The 20632-nt window shown below is 39.4% G+C and overlaps 1 protein-coding gene across 18 annotated transcripts in view; it reads left to right on the forward strand.

Annotated features, from left to right (window-relative positions):
- Positions 1 to 20632, forward strand: part of LOC148848014 (DNA topoisomerase 4 subunit B (DUF810)) — a 123760-nt gene that overhangs the window by 63790 nt on the left and 39338 nt on the right. For all 18 annotated transcript variants that reach the window (XR_016101428.1, XR_016101426.1, XR_016101423.1 and 15 more), the window contains 6 exons: positions 214 to 300; positions 391 to 576; positions 687 to 845; positions 1382 to 1474; positions 16486 to 16557; positions 17752 to 17869. Coding sequence is in view for 9 of the 18 variants with exons in the window: in XM_088952498.1 (XP_088808624.1) it covers positions 214 to 300; positions 391 to 576; positions 687 to 845; positions 1382 to 1474; positions 16486 to 16557; positions 17752 to 17869 (715 nt within the window). In the remaining 9 variants the exon portion in view is untranslated. The remainder of the gene's footprint in view (positions 1 to 213; positions 301 to 390; positions 577 to 686; positions 846 to 1381; positions 1475 to 16485; positions 16558 to 17751; positions 17870 to 20632) is intronic.

Genomic DNA, 20632 nt, shown 5'->3' on the forward strand with positions numbered 1-20632 from the left:
AAGAACACCTTGCTACCAAAATTTTTGTTGAATAGAGCAATTAAACCATGCAGGAAAAGATATGTATATTTTGTTGAATTAATTCACAATGAGTGATGTTCTCATTGTTCTTAAAACCTTACACATGTTGATCTTTACTGTCATGTTGATCACTAGAAATATTCATCTGAGCTGTCCTTATATAGCTTGACGCCCATGTTGTCATACTTGCAGTTAATTAAACCTAGTCGCAGGAGTGAGATGGCTTCTAGGTACTTCAAAGAGTATGTTGAAAAGTCAATTCAAGCTGCATATAAGCGGGTTAGTCATGTCATCTACTGCTATTTTACTCTTCAAATACCTTACTGAGAACTGTTAAATAAATTAATTTAAGTTTTTTTTTTTTCTTAGGTTGTTGATACCTTGGATGCCAAATCTAAGGTACAGAGGCAGCATCCTCTTGCTGTGCTTGCTGATGAAGTAAAGATTATTGTTGAGAGAGAATCTTCTGTGTTTAGCCCTGTCTTGTGTCAGTGGTTTCCTGAAGCTGGGATCATCTCCTCTATGATGCTGCATGAACTTTATGGGGAAAGAGTGGTTTGTTTATAATTACTATCTCTATCTTTTATTGGCCAGGCTATTACTTTTTAGAGGCCAATTCCATATAAATCTTATTGTAATTGGGATTTGCTTTTGTTGATTTGTAGAAGCCATTCCTTGACGGAGTATCACTTCTTACAGAAGATGTTAGATCGGTGCTCCCTGCAGCTAATATGTTAGATAACCTCCTAACTCAGCTGTGTCATGTGGTATCTGGAGAAGATAAATTTAATTCCCCTTTCACCAAGGACATGAAGCATTATCAGGTTGGAGACCTTTTGCCAAGAACATATCGGCCAAAACACATCTTTACACATTTCTTAGTGCTTGAAATGAATCTCTCTTTATCTCATTTTTATCCAAGCTCCAGCATCTTCTTATGCCTAATTTCCTAAACCAACGTTCCAAAGCTCCACCATATGACATTTAGGAACATATATACAAAGGGGTTCCATTCCATGTTCATACTCTTTTGATCTTTTTGAGTTTCATGCAAAAGACAAAGAGGAGAACCAAAAACAAAACATGCAACACAGTCATCCACTGCCAATTTGTAAATCCCTTACATTTTCCTTCTGTAACTTGAGAGAGTTTTAATTGATTTAGCTTTCTACCAAGCACTCACCAAATTTGTCTATGTTGGAATTTCTGTGCAGTTAATTCCTTTTCCATTTTTCAAATGTCCAGTATCTGGTTTACTTGTATTGGTTGGAATATCATTGTTTTGTCTATTCGGACATCTTATAGATATAGTCAAAGACTGAATCAGGATTAGTTGCTTGACTTTATCATTTGTGCACAGATAGATGAAATTTCTGGTCCAATTATTCTTGATTGGCTGAGTGTTCAATATGGGCATATCTTGGAATGGACAGAACGTGCTTTCTCTCTTGAGGTTGGTTTTCTGTTGCTCTGATGTTTTTGCTTTCTAAGGAGTGTTGTCTAATCTTCATTTGCCATAACTGCCTGATGAAATGGGGTTTGAACCTTATAAATGTTAATAAAGTAACCTTTAGAAGTTAACCCTCACCCCCTCAAAGTTTGCTGTATGAGTCTTGAAATGCAATCATGTTTACTCAGGTTCAAGCATTGTTGCTACAAGGTTGTCATTTCTATGATGCAGGATAGATTTTAAATTAGAATTTCTATATTAGTTGAGACTCCAGATGTTAGCTCATTGGTTGAACTACTAGATGTGCAACTATTGAACTTGTAATGTTTTGCAACCTCTTGAATTTTACTTTGAACTTTTTCCTCAAGCTATAACCCTTCATTTCTTATTAGCCAATCACTGGGCAATCCAGTAAGATGTTGCACCAAAATGATCAATTGTCATTTTTCTGAGAAGAGGAAAATGTTGTGAATCAAACTAGCATCATTTATCAGCTATGATATCTCATTATCTGGATACATGTATATCTTTGTGACTGGCTTTTACTGCTACTGTGAGACCAAGGCAGAGTGATCTATTGTGGAAGTCTGAAGCACAGTACTCATATTTTTTTTTCTCTCCCCCTCTTTCCCACTTATACAAGAGCATTAACCTGAGAAAGTGACAAAACATTCTAAGAATTTGCTGTGTAGTAATATCAAAGTTCATGTTAAGTCCAGCTAGGAATTCAGTGGCATGGTTCTTCTCAACAAGTTTATGGCAGTGGCACTGCTTGGCATCATCAAGATCTTTCCATACCACTACTCATATTGATCAATTTCCTCCCTAAGAACTCGTAGAGAGGAAAAATATTCCGAAACTTGTGAAGAGTCCTAATGATGTATTATATTACTGTAGTCCTTGTTGTATCGTATCTCTTATTTTCTTGTTATTTTCTTCTTTAGCCCTGTAAGGGCTTTTTTGTAAATATTCATATTTCACACACATATTCTGGCTCTTGGGGTGGGGTTGATTGATTCTGTTTTCACCCCAGACCTCTGTCCTCTCTTCTCTTGTATGCACTGCTTGTGTGACATGGTATCAAAGCGGGTTGCTCTATAACCTGTGTTTGCTCCATGCTCACTCATTAGTCTCTCAAGGGTTGTTGATTTCTGGGTGAATTGACTGAAGATAGGTCTGTTTTGATCAACCCTAACCTTAGGTCACTCTGTTCTGCGATTTCATCAAGAGAAATATTCTTAGAACTCTCTTGGAAGGCATCTGCTTGAAGTGAAACTTGATTGGCTGTGTCGCCTAGGCCAGTTTTACTCACTTAGAAAATTTCTTTGAGATTTGACAAGCTTTGGAGGAGTTCTGATCTTCTCTCCAGGTTGGCAACAGGTTTCTTCTTCACTCTTTGCCTCTTTGGACTGGTTCATTCCCATGTATTCATGCAAGCTTCGAGCACTCCATTTCTGGCTGCAATTACTTCTGATTAAGGAGTTTCTCTAGACATACATCGCTCTTCTTTAATCTGCTCGTCTAAAATCACTTGGTGGCTGATTTGAACTGCATAGAGTAATCCCCTTTCTGGAAAACTTCCATATCTGGTTGGTGAATCCCTCTGTTTTCTCAATCGGTTGTTGATTATCCTTGGAACCCTAGATTTGGTGCTGTCCTAGGGTATTCTCACTTTTCAGTTGCTTGGTAGAAGTTTATAATCAGTTTTGGAGGGTATTTAATCCTCTCCTCAGCTCAACAGTCCTGAAGCACTTGGGTTTGGATTGTCAACATTGTATACTGCCCGGTTGGTGTTGTTCTGGGTTATTTCTTAGAGGATATCATTTTCTCTATAGGGTGGCTCATCTCTGCTACTTGTCCGACTGAAGTTGTTTGATCATATATATCTTCTGGACCTGATTTTGCTGCTGTTTGTCTGCAATGTTTACTTCAGCCTTGTTGTCAAGTGCTTTTTTCGGAGAAAATCTTGTGTTTGATTGCTGTGATACTACTTTTAGTATTTAAATTGTTGCTGAATCAAGTAAAGTGGTTAACAACCTTGAAATATAAATATCAATGCTACTACTTTACTCTCTGGATTGTTTTTTATTTATTTGCGATGGTCGAAAAGATAGATATTATTTCAGTGAAATTTGATGGAACCAACTACAGTATGAAGTTCCATTTCGATTTCTTTGTTGAGGGAAAGGGACTGGAAGGCTATTTGAATGGGACTGCTTATAAATATGATGAAACAGACACTAAAGCCGTTTTTTTTTTTTTTTTTTTTTTTCGTTTTGATGAATTCAGACACTAAAGCCTTTACACAATGGAAGTTGAACAATGGGAAATTAGTCTCCTGGATTCTAAGCTCCATTGTACCACACATTGTTGTTCCCATGAGAAGACCGCAAACAACCTATGAAATGCATTCCTATTTGAAAAAGGAGTATCACCAATCCAACTTATCAAGACAATATCAGATTGAGTCTGAAATATTTGCTTGCTTCCAAGGTGATAAAAGGATATAGGAATACTATGCGGATTTCATTGATTTATGGGCAGAATATGAACTGGTTTACATTGACCCGTCAGATTCATTTGAATGTGTTAAGTATCTGCAGCAACATTTTGAGAAGAGGAAGGTGAACCAATTCCTTACGAGACTGAGACCTGGATATGAGTTTAGGTCTAATATTTTGAGTAGAGGCACCCTTTGGGATATTGATTCTATGATGGGAGAGTAGTTGAGGGAAGAAGCTAGACTCATCATTGTTGCAAACATGGAGGGGAAGCAACTTGATTCAGGGGCTGATACCTTTTTTTTTTTTTTTGCACAAGGGAGTAAGAAATTTGGTGGAAAGGATCTTTCTAAAACCCAATGTTATGAATGTAAAGGGTTTGGACACAGCTTCACACTGTAAGAAGAATGTTTGCACTTAATATAAACAGCATGGTCATATCATTTTGGATTGCCCAGTTCATCCCTCCAAGGGTACTATGAAGAAGAATTAACCACAGACTTATTTGGTGTCTAAGGGACAGATGATCGATGCTTCTACTGCCAAAGGTGAATCTTCTGCACCCATAAATAAGGAAGAGCTATGACAATTGGTATCCTTTGCTATCTAATCTACCTTTTCTGCTATTGGCCTATTTGGTGAGTTGTCTAGTTACTGCACTTCTCCCTCTCAAGTTTACATAATTGATTCTAGTGCTATGAATCATATGGCTGGAGCCTACCCTGGACCAGCAAACAAATTTTCTGAGACCCAGTGACCCACCATAAACATGTTGTCATTGTTAATGTTGAGAAATTGGATATCATTGGGAGTGATGATTTGTGTCTCAAACTCTCACCTTCAAATTCCTTTTCCCTCACCAAGACCTTTGTTCTTAAACTTACTGTTAACCTTATTTCAGTTGGTCAACTGGTCGATGAAGGTCATATTCTAACTTTTTCCTTTGATGGTTGGTTGATTAAGGACCAATGCACTGGGAAGGTGAAAGAGAAGGGGCATAGGTTGGGCCGTTGTTTGCATTGGAGTTTGAGAAATCTCAATCAGTGCCATCCTTTGCTTATTTAAGCTCTTCTTCACTGAGTCTTGATTTGGGTTAAAGAAATAATGTTTGGGATTTATGGCATAAATGTTTGGGTCACCCAAACTTTGAAAGTTAAACTTTTGTTTAAGTCTGGTTTCATTAGAACTAAAATTCCCTCTGTGAAAACTTTTGATACATCTTGTGTTTCTTGTTGTTTGAGTAAGAGTCATATTTTTCCATTTACTCATAAAGCTGAACATGTTACTTCACCTTTTGAAATCATACATAGTGATGTATGGACTTCATTTATTGTTTCACGATTGGGATACAAATATTTTGTATTGTTCATTAACGATTATAATATTTTGTATGGTTCAATTCGGTTTCAATCAAGTGTACAAATTTTACGTTCTAACTTAGGGGGAGAATATAGTGATGGAGAATTTTTGGTTTATTTGAAACATCATGGCATGCAATTTCAACGGTGTTGTCCAAGCACTCCTTAGCAAAATGATGTGGCAGAAAAGAAGAATGATTGTTCTAAGTGTTGTGAGGACTCTTTCGCAAGTCACATGCGCCTCAGTCATGCTGGTAGTATGGATGTGTATCTAATTAATTATATTCCTTCATCGGTTCTTGCTAACATGTTTCCTCATCACAAAATGTTTGGCTGCCCTCTAGATCTTTTCCATTTTCACGTTTTTGGATATCTATGTTTTGTACATCTTCCCTCTCGTGAACATTCCAAGCTTTCAACTCAATCTGTCATGTGTGCCTTTGTGGGATACAATCATAACCACAAAGGATTTCTTTGTTATGATCTCTCTGCACGTCATATTCATATTTCTTGAAATGTGGTTTTTCTTGAGCATATCTCTTTCTTCTTGAGAGTAGCCATGTTATCAGCACCTTCTATTTTTGTTTTGTATGACTTTGACTCACAGGATGCTTCGTTTTTAACTGCTGTAAAGGATCTTCTCGTCTTTTCTCGCAAGTGAGTTCATAGTCTAGTGCTTGCTATGCCTACGACCCCCATGCTCCCGGTCTAGATCATTCGTCAATCTCAGACAACCTTGTAACTGACACTCTTGTTTGTGATCCCTTCGTTTCTCTTTCTATTCCTTTGCATCATTCTTCCCGTATCTCTAGACCACTTGATTGCTATGGTTTCCTTAAGACCATAGCTCATTTTCTATTGTTTTGTCTTCTACAGATATTCCTCGCTCTTACCAGTAAGCCATTAGCAGTCCTTAGTGAAGAGGTGCTGTGGATGCAGAGATTCAAGCTTTGCACGAGAACGACACTTGTGACCTTGTCCTAGCTCCTTAGCCTCCTTTAGATGGCTCTATTATTGGGAGCAAGTGGGTCTACTTCATTAGGTTGAAATCTGATGGCTCTCTAGATCGACACAAAGCTCAGCTTGTGGCTTAGGGCTATACACAAGAGTATGGCATTGATTATGAGGAGACATTTGCTCCCATGGCCAAGATCACTACAGTTCGTGTTCTTTTATCCCTCTCGGCAATACACTCTTGGACTATCTCTCAATTAGATGTGAAAAATGCTTTTCTATATGGGCATCTAAAGGAGACAGTATATTTGAGACCCCCTCCTGGGTACTGTAATGATCCTTACCTTGTTTGTCGGTCAAGGAAATCTCTCTATGGGCTGAAGGAAGCTCCTCCGGCATGGTTTGAAAAATACAGGGATGTTGTTATGAACATTGGGTATAGCCAGTGTGCTTTTGACCACTCTCTCTTTGTCCGGAAAAGGCCTCAGAGTATTACGATTCTTCTCTTGTATGTGGATGACATGTTGACTAGAGATGATATAGAGGGAATTTAGGACCTTAAGTATCTTCTTCACAGTTCCTTTCACATGAAGGATTTGGGTCTTCTCACCTATTTCTTAGGACTTGAAGTACAAAGGAGCCACTGGGGATATTTCATTTGCCGGTATAAATATGCCACTGGTCTTGTCAATTTGGCCAACCTCACTGATGGTAAACAGGTCAATTGTCCCTTGGAGTTGAATGTCAAATTGTCCAAGTCAAATGGTTCTTTACTGCCTGATGCCTCCCTCTATCGACAACTTGTGGGGTCTCTCATCTATCTCACTATTACTTGTCCTAACATCTTGCATGCATTTCAGGTTGTGAGTTAGTTTGTCTCTGCTCCTTATCAACTCCATTTGACTATTGTACATCAGATTATTCTCTATGTTCGGGGCACCTTATCACAAGGACTGTTCTTCTCTTCATCCTCTCCCCTCCACTTGAGGGCCTATGCTAATTTTAATTGGGTGGGCTGTCTTGACACCTGTCGTTCCACAATTGGTTGGTGTGTCTTCATGTGATTCTTTGATCTCATGGAAATACAAGAAACAACAAACAATTTTTAAGTCATCTAAGAAGGCAGAGTACAGGGCAATGTCATTTGTATGTAGTGAAGTTGTTTGGCTTCAGTCTCTATAAAGATTGCTTCTAGTAGAAAGCTAGTTGAATTAAAAAAAAATATGAAATGAAAGGAGTTTCTTGAAGAAAGAAGGAAGAGAGAAGGAGAAGAAGAGAAGAAGAGAAGTTGAAAAAAAAAGGAGAGCAATAATCTGGCCGCCCCCTTCACTTATTATTTATACTAAAAATAATAGAGCAGTACAAAGACAACTATGCCCTTATAGGGCAGCAAGACATAAAACAGCATATATAAGACACAAAAACATAATAAAATTTGGACTCACATAACTACTGTGGTCCCCACCTCCTATCTAACAACTAACATAAAACATCTACTCATAAAAAACATCATAAAACTGCTTAGTCTTCAACTAATCCTATCTTTCATGAAAGGGCGAAGCATATTGAGGTGGATTATCACTTTACTCGAGACTTGTTCCTTGATGGCTCTATCTCTCACCTTTATGCCACCTCATATATGCAGGTTGCTGACATCTTCACAAAGGCCATGATGAGATCCAAACATTTATTTCTTATGAGAAAACTAATGCTAATGCTTTCGCATTAGTTTGAGAGGGAGTGTGGTGAGATAGCAGAGAATACTAGTTGTCGTATCTCTTCCTTATTCAAGGGACCAGAAGATTCACCTTTGGCAATAGAGGCATCGGACATTTGTCCCTCAGACACCTGATAAGATTGTGGCTAGTTCTTCTTCACAGTACCCTTGGAGGGACAAACTAGGCAGTATGGAATGATATGACCTTGCTATTTACAATAAGTGCAGACATTCTTCTTCTTGTAGTGTGAAGCTATGTGTCCAAACCCTTTACATTCATAACATTGGGTTTTAGAAAAATACTTTCCACAAGATTTCTTACTCCTTTGTGCAATAAAAACTGTATCAGCCCCTAAATCAAGTTGCTTCCCCTCCATGTTTGCAACTAGACTTGTTCATGGGCCAGGTAGCTCGATGGGCCAGCCCAACCCGATCTAAGTTGGATAGGTTTCAGGCCTCCGGGCTTATGCCTAAAATATCGGGCCAAACCTTTTTCCGGGTCGGGCTCAGGCTTTCTCAGAAAAGCCTATCCCTAGCCCGAGCCAGCTTGATAATGTATTATATAATAAAAAGCATATATATATAACATATTTTTTCTTTATTTTTCTTTTGTTTTTTAAAGTAATAATGAGCTTTCATTATTTTTTTAGGTTTTAATGTCTTTTGTTGAAGTTTGACCTGCCCTAGAATTCTGTCTTGTTTGTTGACTGTAAAGTAAAGTAAACAACAAGTAGGAGAAGAAAGAAGAAAAGAGAAAGGAGAGGAAAGAGAGAAAGGCTGGTTCGAATTACAGAAAGATAATCTCCCTAGATTCGGCCAGACCTGTTATTATATTATTAACTTGAGGGAAAAGACTTAAGTGCCCCTCTTTGAGTAAGAAGCACTCGAACTAACATAACAGTACACATCAACCTTCTCAGCAAGTACAAAGACCGAAATACCCCTTCACTAACACCACTTACACTCCCCCTCAAGTTGGTGAGTATATATCATATAATCCCAGCTTGTTACATATGTAGTCCACTCTCCCCCGACTCAAACCTTTTGTAAACAAGTCTGCCCACTGGTTTCCCGTACTAACATATGCAGTTTCTATCACCCCATTCTGCACCTCTCTCACAAAATGATAGTCAACTTCAATGTGTTTGGTTCTTTCATGGAACACTGGATTGGAAGAGATATGAATTGCTGCCTGATTGTCATAATAGAGCTTCATTGGAGTACTGATGTCATATCCTATCTCCTGTAGAAGGTTCCTCAGCCACATTAATTCACAAGCAGTATGTGCCATGGCCCTATATTATGCTTCTGCACTGCTTCTTGCCACAACTGTTTGCTTCTTACTTTTCCACGTTACCAGGTTACCCCCCAGAAAAGTGCAATAGCCTGTGGTGGATCGTCTATCAGACATAGAACCTGCCCAATCAGCATCGGTGTATCCTTCTACTACCAATTTTCCACCACTCCTGTACAGCAAACCACGACTAGGAGCTCCTTTCAGATACCTTACAATCCTTAGCATTGCATTCCAATGTGGGACCAAAGGTTTCTGCATGAATTGACTCACCACACTAACCGCAAATGAAATATCTGGCCGAGTAATGGTTAGATAGTTTAGTTTGCCTACAAGCCGTCGATATCTGTTAGGGTCTTCAAATACTTCACCTTTATGACTGCTCAGCCTCGTATTTGTTTCCATAGGTGTCTCATCCGGTTAAGTACCCAACAACCCTGTTTCTTCCAATAAATCGAGCACATATTTCCTCTGACACAAATTAATGCCATGCTTAGATCTTGCTACCTCTATGCCCAAAAAGTATTTCAACTTGCCAAGGTCTTTTGTCTGAAAGTGTTCCTGTAGGAATGCCTTCAATCTGTCAATGCCCATTTTATGATTTCCAGTCACAACGATATCATCCACATACACCACCAATATTATCTTGCCTGCTGAACAGTCAAAACTGAAGACAGAGTGGTCAACTTGGCACTGTTTCATACCAAACTTCTAGACCACCTCACTGAACCTACCAAACCATGCTCAAGGGGACTATTTATGTCCATAAATAGCCTTCTTAAGTCTGCATACCTTACCATCCTCCCCCTGAGCAACAAACCCTGGTGGTTGCTCCATGTAGACCTCGAGCAAATCACCATGCAAAAAGGCATTTTTGATGTCTAGCTGATGGAGAGGCCAATCATACATAGATGCAAGGGAGATGACGACACGAACTGACCCTATCTTAGCAACCGGGGAGAATGTCTCTGTGTAGTCAATGCCATAGGTTTGGGAGTACCCTTTGGCAACCAGCCGCGCCTTCAGGCGCTCAACACGACCATCTGGTAAGTACTTAACACTATACACCCACTTACAACCGACAACCTGTTTCCCAGGAGGAAGAGCGATGAGATCCCAAGTGTGATTATGATGCAGAGCAGAGAGCTCTTCTTCCATAGCACGGCACCACTCTAGAGAGGTAAGGGCTTCTTGGACATCCTTAGGAACAACCACGAAGGATAACAAAGAGATGAACTGGCGATGGGAGGTGGAGAGGTGGGTAAGTGAAACAAAATTGGAAATAGGGTGAAGGGTGCATGTACGCTTACCTTTCCGGAAGGCAATAGGAAAATCTAGGTCAGAGGCTGGTGTCGGAGCTGGAGATGGATCTGTCGACGGTGATGAAGCGGGAGGAGCTGCAGCCAGTACACGCGGGCGATGTGTTTACACGTGACGGATCGGTCAATCGACGGTGGCACCGGAGGCAAGGACGTAGGCATGACTAGAACCGGAGGAGGTGGATCAGCCACAGGAAGAGGAAGAGGAGGTGGTGGTGAGGAGGAAGCAGTAGCACCGGACCTGATGAAGAACGGAGTAGACTCGAAGAATGTAACATCAGCACATACCAAGGAACGACGAGAACTGGGATGATAATACTTGTACCCTTTCTGAGTTCGGGAATAGCCAAGGAAGACACACTTCAGGGAACGTGCATCTAACTTCAGGGAATAGCCAAGGAACACCCAAATACCTGAGGAGGAAGCGGAAACGGAGACATGTTGGGGAATAAGACACTAAAAGGAGAACGATCATCAAGGATAGACGTGGACATCCGATTAATTAAGAAATAAGAGGTGAGCATTGCATCGCTCCAAAAGGTTTTGGTAAGATTCATGTGGTGCATGAGGGAGCGTGCTGTTTCTACAAGATGGCGGTTCTTTCTCTCAGCCACCCCATTTTGTTGCGGAGTGTAAGTACATGAAGTTTGGTGTATAATGCCATGTTGGTCCAAGTATTTTTGAAAAGATGAAGACAAGTATTCACGTCCATTATCAGAACGGAAAATTTTGATGTGAACGCCAAATTTATTGCGGATCTCAGCATAAAATTTCTGGAAGATGGCAAATAATTCACTTATTTCTTTCATTAAATAGAGCCACGTCATTCTTGAACAGTCATCAACAAAAATAACAAAATATCGGTGTCCATTATATGATATCACTTTATAAGGACCCCAAACATCTGAATGAATTAAAGAAAAAAGACTCGACACACGGTTATCGACCCTAGAACGAAAGGGAACACGATGGTGTTTCCCAAATTGACACGACTCACAATCTAGAATAGAAAGTTGACTCAATGAAGGGATTAAGGACTACAACACTCTCAACGAAGGGTGACCAAATCTACAATGCCACTGGAGAGGAGAAATGGATGACTGAAGGGCCGTCGACATTCGTCCACCACCATCAAGATAATATAGTCCATTGGCTTCATGCCCTCCACCAATCTTCATCCCCGTCTTGAGATCCTGAAAAACACACATAGAGGGGTAAAATGTGATGAAGCGCTTAAGGGACTTGGTCAGCTTACTAACAGACATAAGATTAAGTGGAAGCTTAGGTACATATAAAACAGAGGATAGGGATACAGGGTCTAGGTCAACATTACCAACACCACAGATAGATGATGTGGAGCCATTAGCAAGGGTAACAGATTGGGATGTTTAGCAATGAGTGAGAGATGAAAACACACCTGGAGTTCCCGTCATGTGATCAGAGGCTCCAGAGTCAATAATCCGGGGGTTGGGTGTGGATGCCAAACAAGCCATACCTGAGTGTGCAAAGGTAGCTGTGTTCTGCTGCGACTTGGATTGAACAAACCTTTCATACTCATCCCAAGGAACACTCACCATCTCCTTGCTTGGACCATCTGAGGGAGTAGAAGGCATCGGGTCAGCTGACCGGTTCTCCTGTGTAGAGCTGAAACTGATGTCACTAGTCATGGCATGGTTGGCCCATGTCGCGGGAGGACCATGTAAGTCATAGCAGTAGTTAATAGTATGTCCATCCAGGCCACAATGATTACACTTCCGTGGACCCAAGCCATGTCCTCTACCACGAGCTCCCCCTTAATCTCTGCCTCCAGTACGACCACGATCACGGATATGTGCAGATCCACCACTACCACTCCTGCCAGGCTGGGCTCCTCGAGCCCCACTTCTGCCACCTCGACCTCTCGACACTGCAAATGCTGATTTATCTGAGACATTAGAATCCATAGATCCAATGGAAGCCATCCGAAGACGAGTAGACACCTCCTCTAAAGATGGAAAAGCAGATCCCCCTAGTATCTGGGCTCGTACTGGTTCATACTCGGACTTCAGCCCCACCAGAAACCGTGTCTCATCAAGCTGCTCTCGCTGTTGCTGTTGAACTTTGACATCAGAAGTGAGAGGATGATAGACATTTAACTCATTACGAATATTCCTCACACTGGCATAGTACTCCTCAAGGCTCTGATTTCCTTGTTGCAGATTGAAGTATTCCTGATACAGTTGATATACCCTAGTTGTATTATCCTGACCTGAATACAGTTTCTTAGCATGATCCCACACCTCTTTGGCTGTGTCAAGAAACATGAAGTTCACACTTATTCTGGGTTCCATACTGTTGAACAGCCATGTGATGATCTGTGCATCTTTCTGTTCCCAATCTTCATACTCCTGAGAATTAGCGGGGGGTTTCTCCTCTCTTATGTGCTTCACTTTCTTCTTCGCCTTCAGAAAAACCTCTACAGACTTGGCCCAAGGGACATAATTCTGTCCATTCAGTTTAATGGAGGTCATTTGGACATTCAGGTAGTCAGTAGATATCATGACACTTGGTTTGCTATCACTGTTATTTGCTATTGCCGACTCCCTTATCACTGAATTCTGAGCACTACACACTGCACACTACACACAGACACTTCACTGAAATCTGCACACTGATTTCAACAGTAGTAAATGCTGAGAACTGCAACACCACAAACCCTAATCACCGAAATCTGCATACTGATTTTAGCAGTATTAAATGCTGAAATACTGCAACACCACAGCCCCTATTCACCGAAGTCTACAACCTTATTTCAGCGATATCAAGTGCTGAAAACCACACTTGTAACACCACAAACCGTAATCCACACAATTGCCCTTAGAATCACACACAAACCAGAATAAACCCTAGCACACTACAATCGAAACCCATCATGCGAACTGTACTACACCTCTCATGTATTCCATAACAGAAAATATGCATAAAAAAAAACTTTTCCTCATCGCCTAAAGGCCAACCACACGAAGGGCTGAGACATCACTGCACCACACGTACCAGCCCTAACTAGGGCTTTGAAACCACAACAACCAATCACCAATGACACAATTGGAGGCATAGGAGCCTCTTAGGGAAGAGGGCGATCACTCCTTTTCAGCCCTTTTCTAAGTCTCCAACTCACAACTGAGAAACCCACGAGAAATCCTAATTCGAATGCGCAAAAGACAGAATTCTAGCAAGTCTGATTTGTTGAACCTCGCTCTAATACCATGTTGAAGTTTGACCTGCTCCAGAATTCTGTCTTGTTCGTTGACTGTAAAGTAAAGTTAACAGCATGTAGGAGAAGAAAGAAGAAGAGAGAAAGGAGAGGAAAAATAGAAAGGCTGGTTCGAATTAGAGAAAGATAATCCCGCTAGATTCGGCCAGACCTGTTATTATATTATTAACTTGAGGGAAAAGACTTAAGTGCCCCTCTTTGAGTAAGAAGCACTCAAACTAACATAACAGTACACATCAACCTTCTTAGCAAGTACAAAGACCGAAATACCCTTCACTAACACCACTAACATCTTGTAATATAAATAAAATAGTTTTTAATGGAACTAATAAGGAAAAAATATTTTTCCAAATTTCTGGCCGGGCTCGGGCTCAAGACCCTGCCTGATGGTCAGGCCGGGCTCGAGCTCAGGCCTGAGCATATTATGTTAATGTAGAGGCAATGCCCGACCTGTGAACATGCCTATTTGCAACAGTGATGAGTCTAGTCTTTTCCCTCAACAACTCTCCCATCACAGAAGCTAAATCTAGAAGTTTGTTTCTACTCAAAATATTAGACATGATTATCTCATTTTCAGGTCTCAGTCTCATAAGGAACTGGTTCACCTTCCTCTTCTCAAAATGCTGTTGTAGATACTTAACACACTCTAAATCTGATGGGTCAGTGTGAAATAGATCATATTCAGCCAATAAATCAATGAAGCCCGTATAGTATTCCTGTATCTTTTTATCACCTTGGTAGTAAGCAAATATTTCAGACTTAATCTGATATTGTTTTGATAAGTTGGACTGGTGATACTTCTTTTTCAAATAGGAATGCGTCTCATAGGCTGTTTGCAATCTTCTCATGGGAACAACAATATGAGGTATAATGGATCTTAGAATCCAGGAGATTAGTTTCCCATTATCAAGCTTCCATTGATTAAAAGCCTTAGTGTCCATTTCATTAGGTTTACGAACTGACCCATTTAAATAGCCTTCAAGCTCCTTTCCTTCAACAAAGAAATTGAAATGAAACTTCCACATACTGTAGTTGGTTTCATCAAACTTCACTGGAATAATGTCCATCTTTTCAGCGAGTACAAATAAAAATAAACAGTCCAGAACAATGTAGAGAAACAACAGAGAAACCAGGTGCAGATGATATGTATAATCAAACAACTTCAGTTGTACAGTTAACAGAAATATGCCACCCTATAGAGGAATCAAAGTTCCCCATAAGTTTGCCAAGACAGATCCAACTTGGTAGTTCTTATTGTTAACAGTCCAAACCAGCAGTGTTCCAGGACTGTTGAACTGAAAGGAGAGTGAAATACCTTTAGAGCTGATAAAGAACTACAACTGAGTAGTTAGGGATAAGAATACCCTTGGGCGACCCGAAATCTAGGGTTCTAAGAGAAAGGAAGCAGCCAATTGAGCAGAAGAGGGAAATACACCAACCTGATATGTGTAGGTTTCCAGAAACTGCTGCCCTAGAGAGATCTGAACTTCATTGGGACTGTTCACATCTGCTAGATGCTTCAAAGCCTTAAAGGTATGATCTATCTTCTGAGTACACTCCAATACCAACTTGACGATAATTATCTGAACAGATGAAGAAAAATAAGTAGACGAGAGAATAAAAGGAGAAGGAAGAAAAATGGTTTATGGAGGAAGAAAAAAGTCAGTTAGGCTTTAGTGCTTTTAAATGTCCTAATCAACTAATCTATCCTTTTAATGTTAAGCAATAAAAGACCAATTTGCCCTTAGGCAAGTATACAACAAACCTTCTAATCTTCTATAACATGTATTAAGCAATTGTCAAAAATCTCTCTCTACTAATTAGCTCAACTGATCAGGATTGGTTAGACCTGTTCAATGGCATCCATAACCCTGATTTGCTTCTTATTAGACCTGTTCAATGACATCCATAACTCTAGATTTCACCAACTCAACCAATGACTTTTTCACCTAAATGACTCTAATTGCAGTGGTCCATCATCATTCTTCTTCATCGGTCTATACCTTGTTTGATTAATTAGGTGAAGGATGGAACTGAAGGATTAAACTTTGTGAGTTGGGGAGTCAAGAAAGTGGGAAGCTCTCAAAAATTTTGGAGATGGATGGATAATAGAAATCATCATTACCTTCATAGAATTTATCATTTCTGTTATGAACACAACCCTATCCTCAACAGAAAAGGTAGAGTTGGGCAAGAGAAATGGGTATTCTAGAATCTGGATACTGAACTCAATTTGAAATTGAATTTTGGAATAGTACTGAAAATCACCAAGCTATAAAGGGGATGATAAAAGTATTAGGGAGAAAAAAGGATCAGGTAGGGTCTGTTTTCTGTATAGAGTAATAGAAATTTCTGTTTTCTTCAGTTTTTATACCATTCTCATTACTATCGAAATTATAATCCCATTGAATGATGCCCTGGATTATTGTCTATACGGTTTCAGTTGCAAAACAGAGGCATACACTAATTGAATTGGTTGGGACCGCAAGAAGTTATATTTTGACCTGCTTATATTTGTGTTTCCTACATAATACAAGTGTTTACTAGTTCATTATATTACTTATTATTGTATTTTTAGATCCTATAATACATATTCTAGGACTTGTTTGCTTACACAGGATTGGCAACCTTTGTCATTCCAACAAAGGCAAGCTGCATCAATAATTGAAATCTTTCGAATCATAGAGGAGGTATGTTTCTTATTTAGATAGTTATATACTTTTATGTGGTCCTTTGTTGCTCTAATGTATCAAATATGTATTTTTCATTAGAGGGTCTGCATTTACATTTTATCAGAAGTAGTTGTGGTAGGTCATTGGTGAGTGGTTGATTCCTTGACTTGGTGACATTGTTTTTATCACTTGACCTTTTTGAGAAACATTTCTTTCTTATTGCCATTTTTTTCTTTCTCTAGCATTTATAGTTTTTTCCATTTAGTTGTGAAATGTTCTTTTTCCTTGTTAGTGGATGTTAATTTTTTTTTTCTTTTTTTGCAAGCTAACACAAGAAATATGCATTGCCTCATTATAACTGATGTTTTAAAGACCGGATGAGTATTGAGCCATTTACAAGGATGGCTTGCTTTAATCTGGCCAATTACCTGCAATCCATTAACTGATGATGCCACTTCCCTACTTAGTATGCAGTATAAGTTCAGTATACATGCATGAACGTGTACTTGCACAGGGTCACATTTTATTTTCGCATGTAGAATTTAGCCATCAACTAATTACTTACCCAGGGTATATTTTTCTGCTACTAGTAAAATTTTACTTACCCCAAAAGAAAATTAGCTATTAAAGAAACCATATCCCCCCCACCCCCCCAACACTCACACACACACAACAACAACAACAACAACAACAAAAAAAAAATGATTCATTGTAGCTGGAGACAACTCTTTTCTGTTTTGCCTCTCTACCTTTTATTAGTTATCAACAGATGCTGATATAGTCTCTCTCTCTCTCTCTCTCTCTCTCTCGATGGTTCAGAGGAAATAAAGTATCTCCTTGGATATAAAAATAATTGAGAAAAAAGTACGCAAATAAAAGAAAGAAAAATGAAAGGGAGATGTCTTTTTTTCCCCTTGATGTATATCAAACCAAGTGGTCTATATATTTTTAAAAAGACTTAACAGTTTGTACCAGCACAATTCTGTCAAGATTACATACTGAATCGGTTAATTAGTGAACTAAACCGTTAAGTTGTGTGGTCATGGGCTGAATGGTGCAATACTGCAATCCACTTTGGTGTTAAAACATAAATTGTCACCTTTTAGGACAACTTCTATGGGGAATTTTGTTGTTTACTGGTATTCTGGAGTAGCTGTTTGTGCTATTGGTTCATTTGTTGTCACTTACATTAAAATTTTCTTTTTCTTGTAGACTGTGCATCAATTCTTCAGCTTGAACATCCCGATGGACATCATACATTTGCAGTCTCTAGTTTATGTAATTTTTAAAAGTTTGGAACTCTATTTGCTGAACATGATCAATCAGTTAGGTACAGATGCAGTACTCATCAATATATTCTAGCATCTGTATGATTGACTTTTATTCTCTTTGAGGATTTGAAGATAGTATTCATTTCTTCTTTAATTTGTTTTAGAAAATAAAAGCATAAGTTATCTACAATGCTTCTTAGGAAACTTCTTCTTTCTTTGGGGGGGGGGTATCTATATAAATGAGGGTGTGATCAGACCTGAACCACTAGTTAAATAAATGGGATGTATCCCAAAAACTGTCCAGCCACACTCAGATTAGTAGAAGAAGAAGAAGAAGAAAATGGGCTGAAAGCAGTAGAGATCATAATTCAACTCTAACTGGCGGCCAAATCTCCTATACACAAACCTTAAAAATACATGAAAAGACAAAGTATACCCCTGGGTAGCCATAATAAGAAAAACACTGATAACAAATAAGTAAAAACAGAATCAATGAATGCAAAGAATACAAATATCGCAATAGTGCAATAGCTCCATTTTCCATAGGTGGCATATTAGAGGATTGTAGTGGGCGGACTCCTCATCAACAGCTAGATCTTGTTCTTTGGTGGAATGGTACCTACCAGCCCACAGACAGATTAAATTTTGATGGACACAGTTTTGGTAATCCGAGTCCTTCTGGCATGAGTGGTGTTTTCAGTGACTGCTATGGGTCTATGTTAGAAATCTACTTAGGCTCCACAGGGCTTGGAGATTTGACAAGAGCTGAATTGCTTGCAATTCTATAGAGGTTGAGGTTGGGAAGATCTCCCAGTTTTAGAAACATAATGGTGGAGGGTGATTCTTGGGTGGTTGTGGGCTAGTTGAAGAACAACAGGAAAGGTTTGCTGGTTGTGTCAATACTATCATATCATGATGGAAATAAATTATCTGGCTAGGGAGGTTGGAACTACATTTTCCTGGGCACAAAGGTCAACAAATAGTTTAGATGTTGCAATAGCCAAACAGAGGGTGAATAGGGCTTAAGTTATTTTGTGGACGGTTGTTTAATGAATGAGTGTAGTCACTAGGTGAAGGGTCTAGGTAGCAGATGCTAGCCTACACTTATGGGGTGCTTGGAGCTTATTATATGTAATCCATTCCTTTCTCATAATCAATAGAATTAAAAGTTTCCAATAAAAAAAATCTAATGCTAACATCATTTTAACTTTTTTTTTGAGAAAATGTTAACTTTATTCGAAATAAGAAAGGTACATGAGGAGATGTACACAGAAATCAGACACTCAAAGAGTTAAGTAGGCAAGAAGCAGAGGTGGCATCTTTGGCTGGATCTCTAGGTTGTGAGGTAAGTGATTGGCCTCTTAAGTATTTAGGCTTACCTTTGGGAGGAAACCCGTGGTCAGATAGCTTTTGGTACCCAGTTCTGGAAAGATTCTCAAAAAGACTAGCGGGTTGGAAAAGGAACTACATCTCTTTAGGGGGTAGAATCACTCTAATTAAGTCAACACTAGCAAAATTGCCAGTGTATTTTTTGTCTACCTTCAAATTTCTTGTAGGTTTAAAAAATAATGAGAGATTTTCTATGGGAACCTAGAGATACTAAAAAGGATCATAGGGTAGAATGGGAAGTGGTGTCTAGAAAGAAAAAGGGGGCTTAGGGATTGGAAATATTAGAATAAGAAACACAACTTTGTTAGGCAAATGGTTATGGAGGTTTCCTAAGGAGCAAGAGAGTTTAATCATAAGGTGATAAGAAATATTCATGGAATGGCAGCAAATGGATGGGACACTGGACTCGACCCAAGGGCTCTGCGCATTTCCTCGTGGAAAGATATTGTTGGTATCTTGTTTGTCTTCTCTTCTTTCATCAGGTATGATGCTTGCGTGGGTTATAAGATTCTTTTTTGGGAGGACTTGTGGATTGGGGAATCTCCCCTTAAGGATAGATTCCCGAACCTATATTCCCTTTCTTTCAAAAGTTTCAATTTATCTCTTTTTTTCGTGTTTCTGGGGATTCTTGGGATTTGGGACTAAGGAGAGGTTTGAGGGACTTAGAAGTGGGTTTGGCAAATGATATTTTTTCTCTTCTAAGCTCAGTTTTTCTAGACCACTCTACTCCTGACAGTAGAATTTGGACTGAAACTTCTATAGGTAGTTTTTCTTGTTCTTTGTTTTTCAATGCTATGGTCCTTCCTTTTAAACCGGTTACCTCCTTTCCTGTTAAAGAAGTATGGAGCGCTCCGGTACCCCCAAAAGTAAGGGCTTTTTGTTGGGAAGTGGTTCTTCAAAAAATCAATACCATGGGAGTGTTTCAAAGAAAGAGACCAAATTGGTGCTTGTCACCTCATGTTTGTAGCCTTTTCTTGTCCTTTTAGTGCTCTAATTTGGGATTGGTTCTCCTTTCTCTTTGATTGTAGGTGGACTCCTCCTAGAAGCGTAGTGGAATTATTTGACCCTAGCTTTTTCTGACAACTAAAAAAGAAAGGAAGGGTGATGTGGAGAACAACGAGGACAGCTATCTTGTGGGTAGTGTGGGAAGAGAGAAATAATAGGATTTTCCAAGGGAAAGAAAAATCAGCTCCTGAAGTTATTGAAGGGATCACCATCAAGGCAGTACATTGGCCGAAAACTCTTGACTTGTTCAAAGATGTCTCCATTAGATGAATTGACTAGAGGTTGGAGTATTTTAGCAAGGTCTTCTACTTTATCACCTACCGTACAAGCAGTTTGGTCCCCTCCTTTGCAGTGTGTAAAACAAGAGTAAACAGAGGAAGAAGAAGAATTTGTTATATTATTCATCAATCTCGTATGTATATATACAA

The sequence above is a fragment of the Nelumbo lutea genome, chromosome 6 (assembly GCF_056320005.1).
Source record: "Nelumbo lutea isolate HS-2025 chromosome 6, American lotus-T2T, whole genome shotgun sequence".
NCBI classification, from domain to species: domain Eukaryota; kingdom Viridiplantae; phylum Streptophyta; class Magnoliopsida; order Proteales; family Nelumbonaceae; genus Nelumbo; species Nelumbo lutea.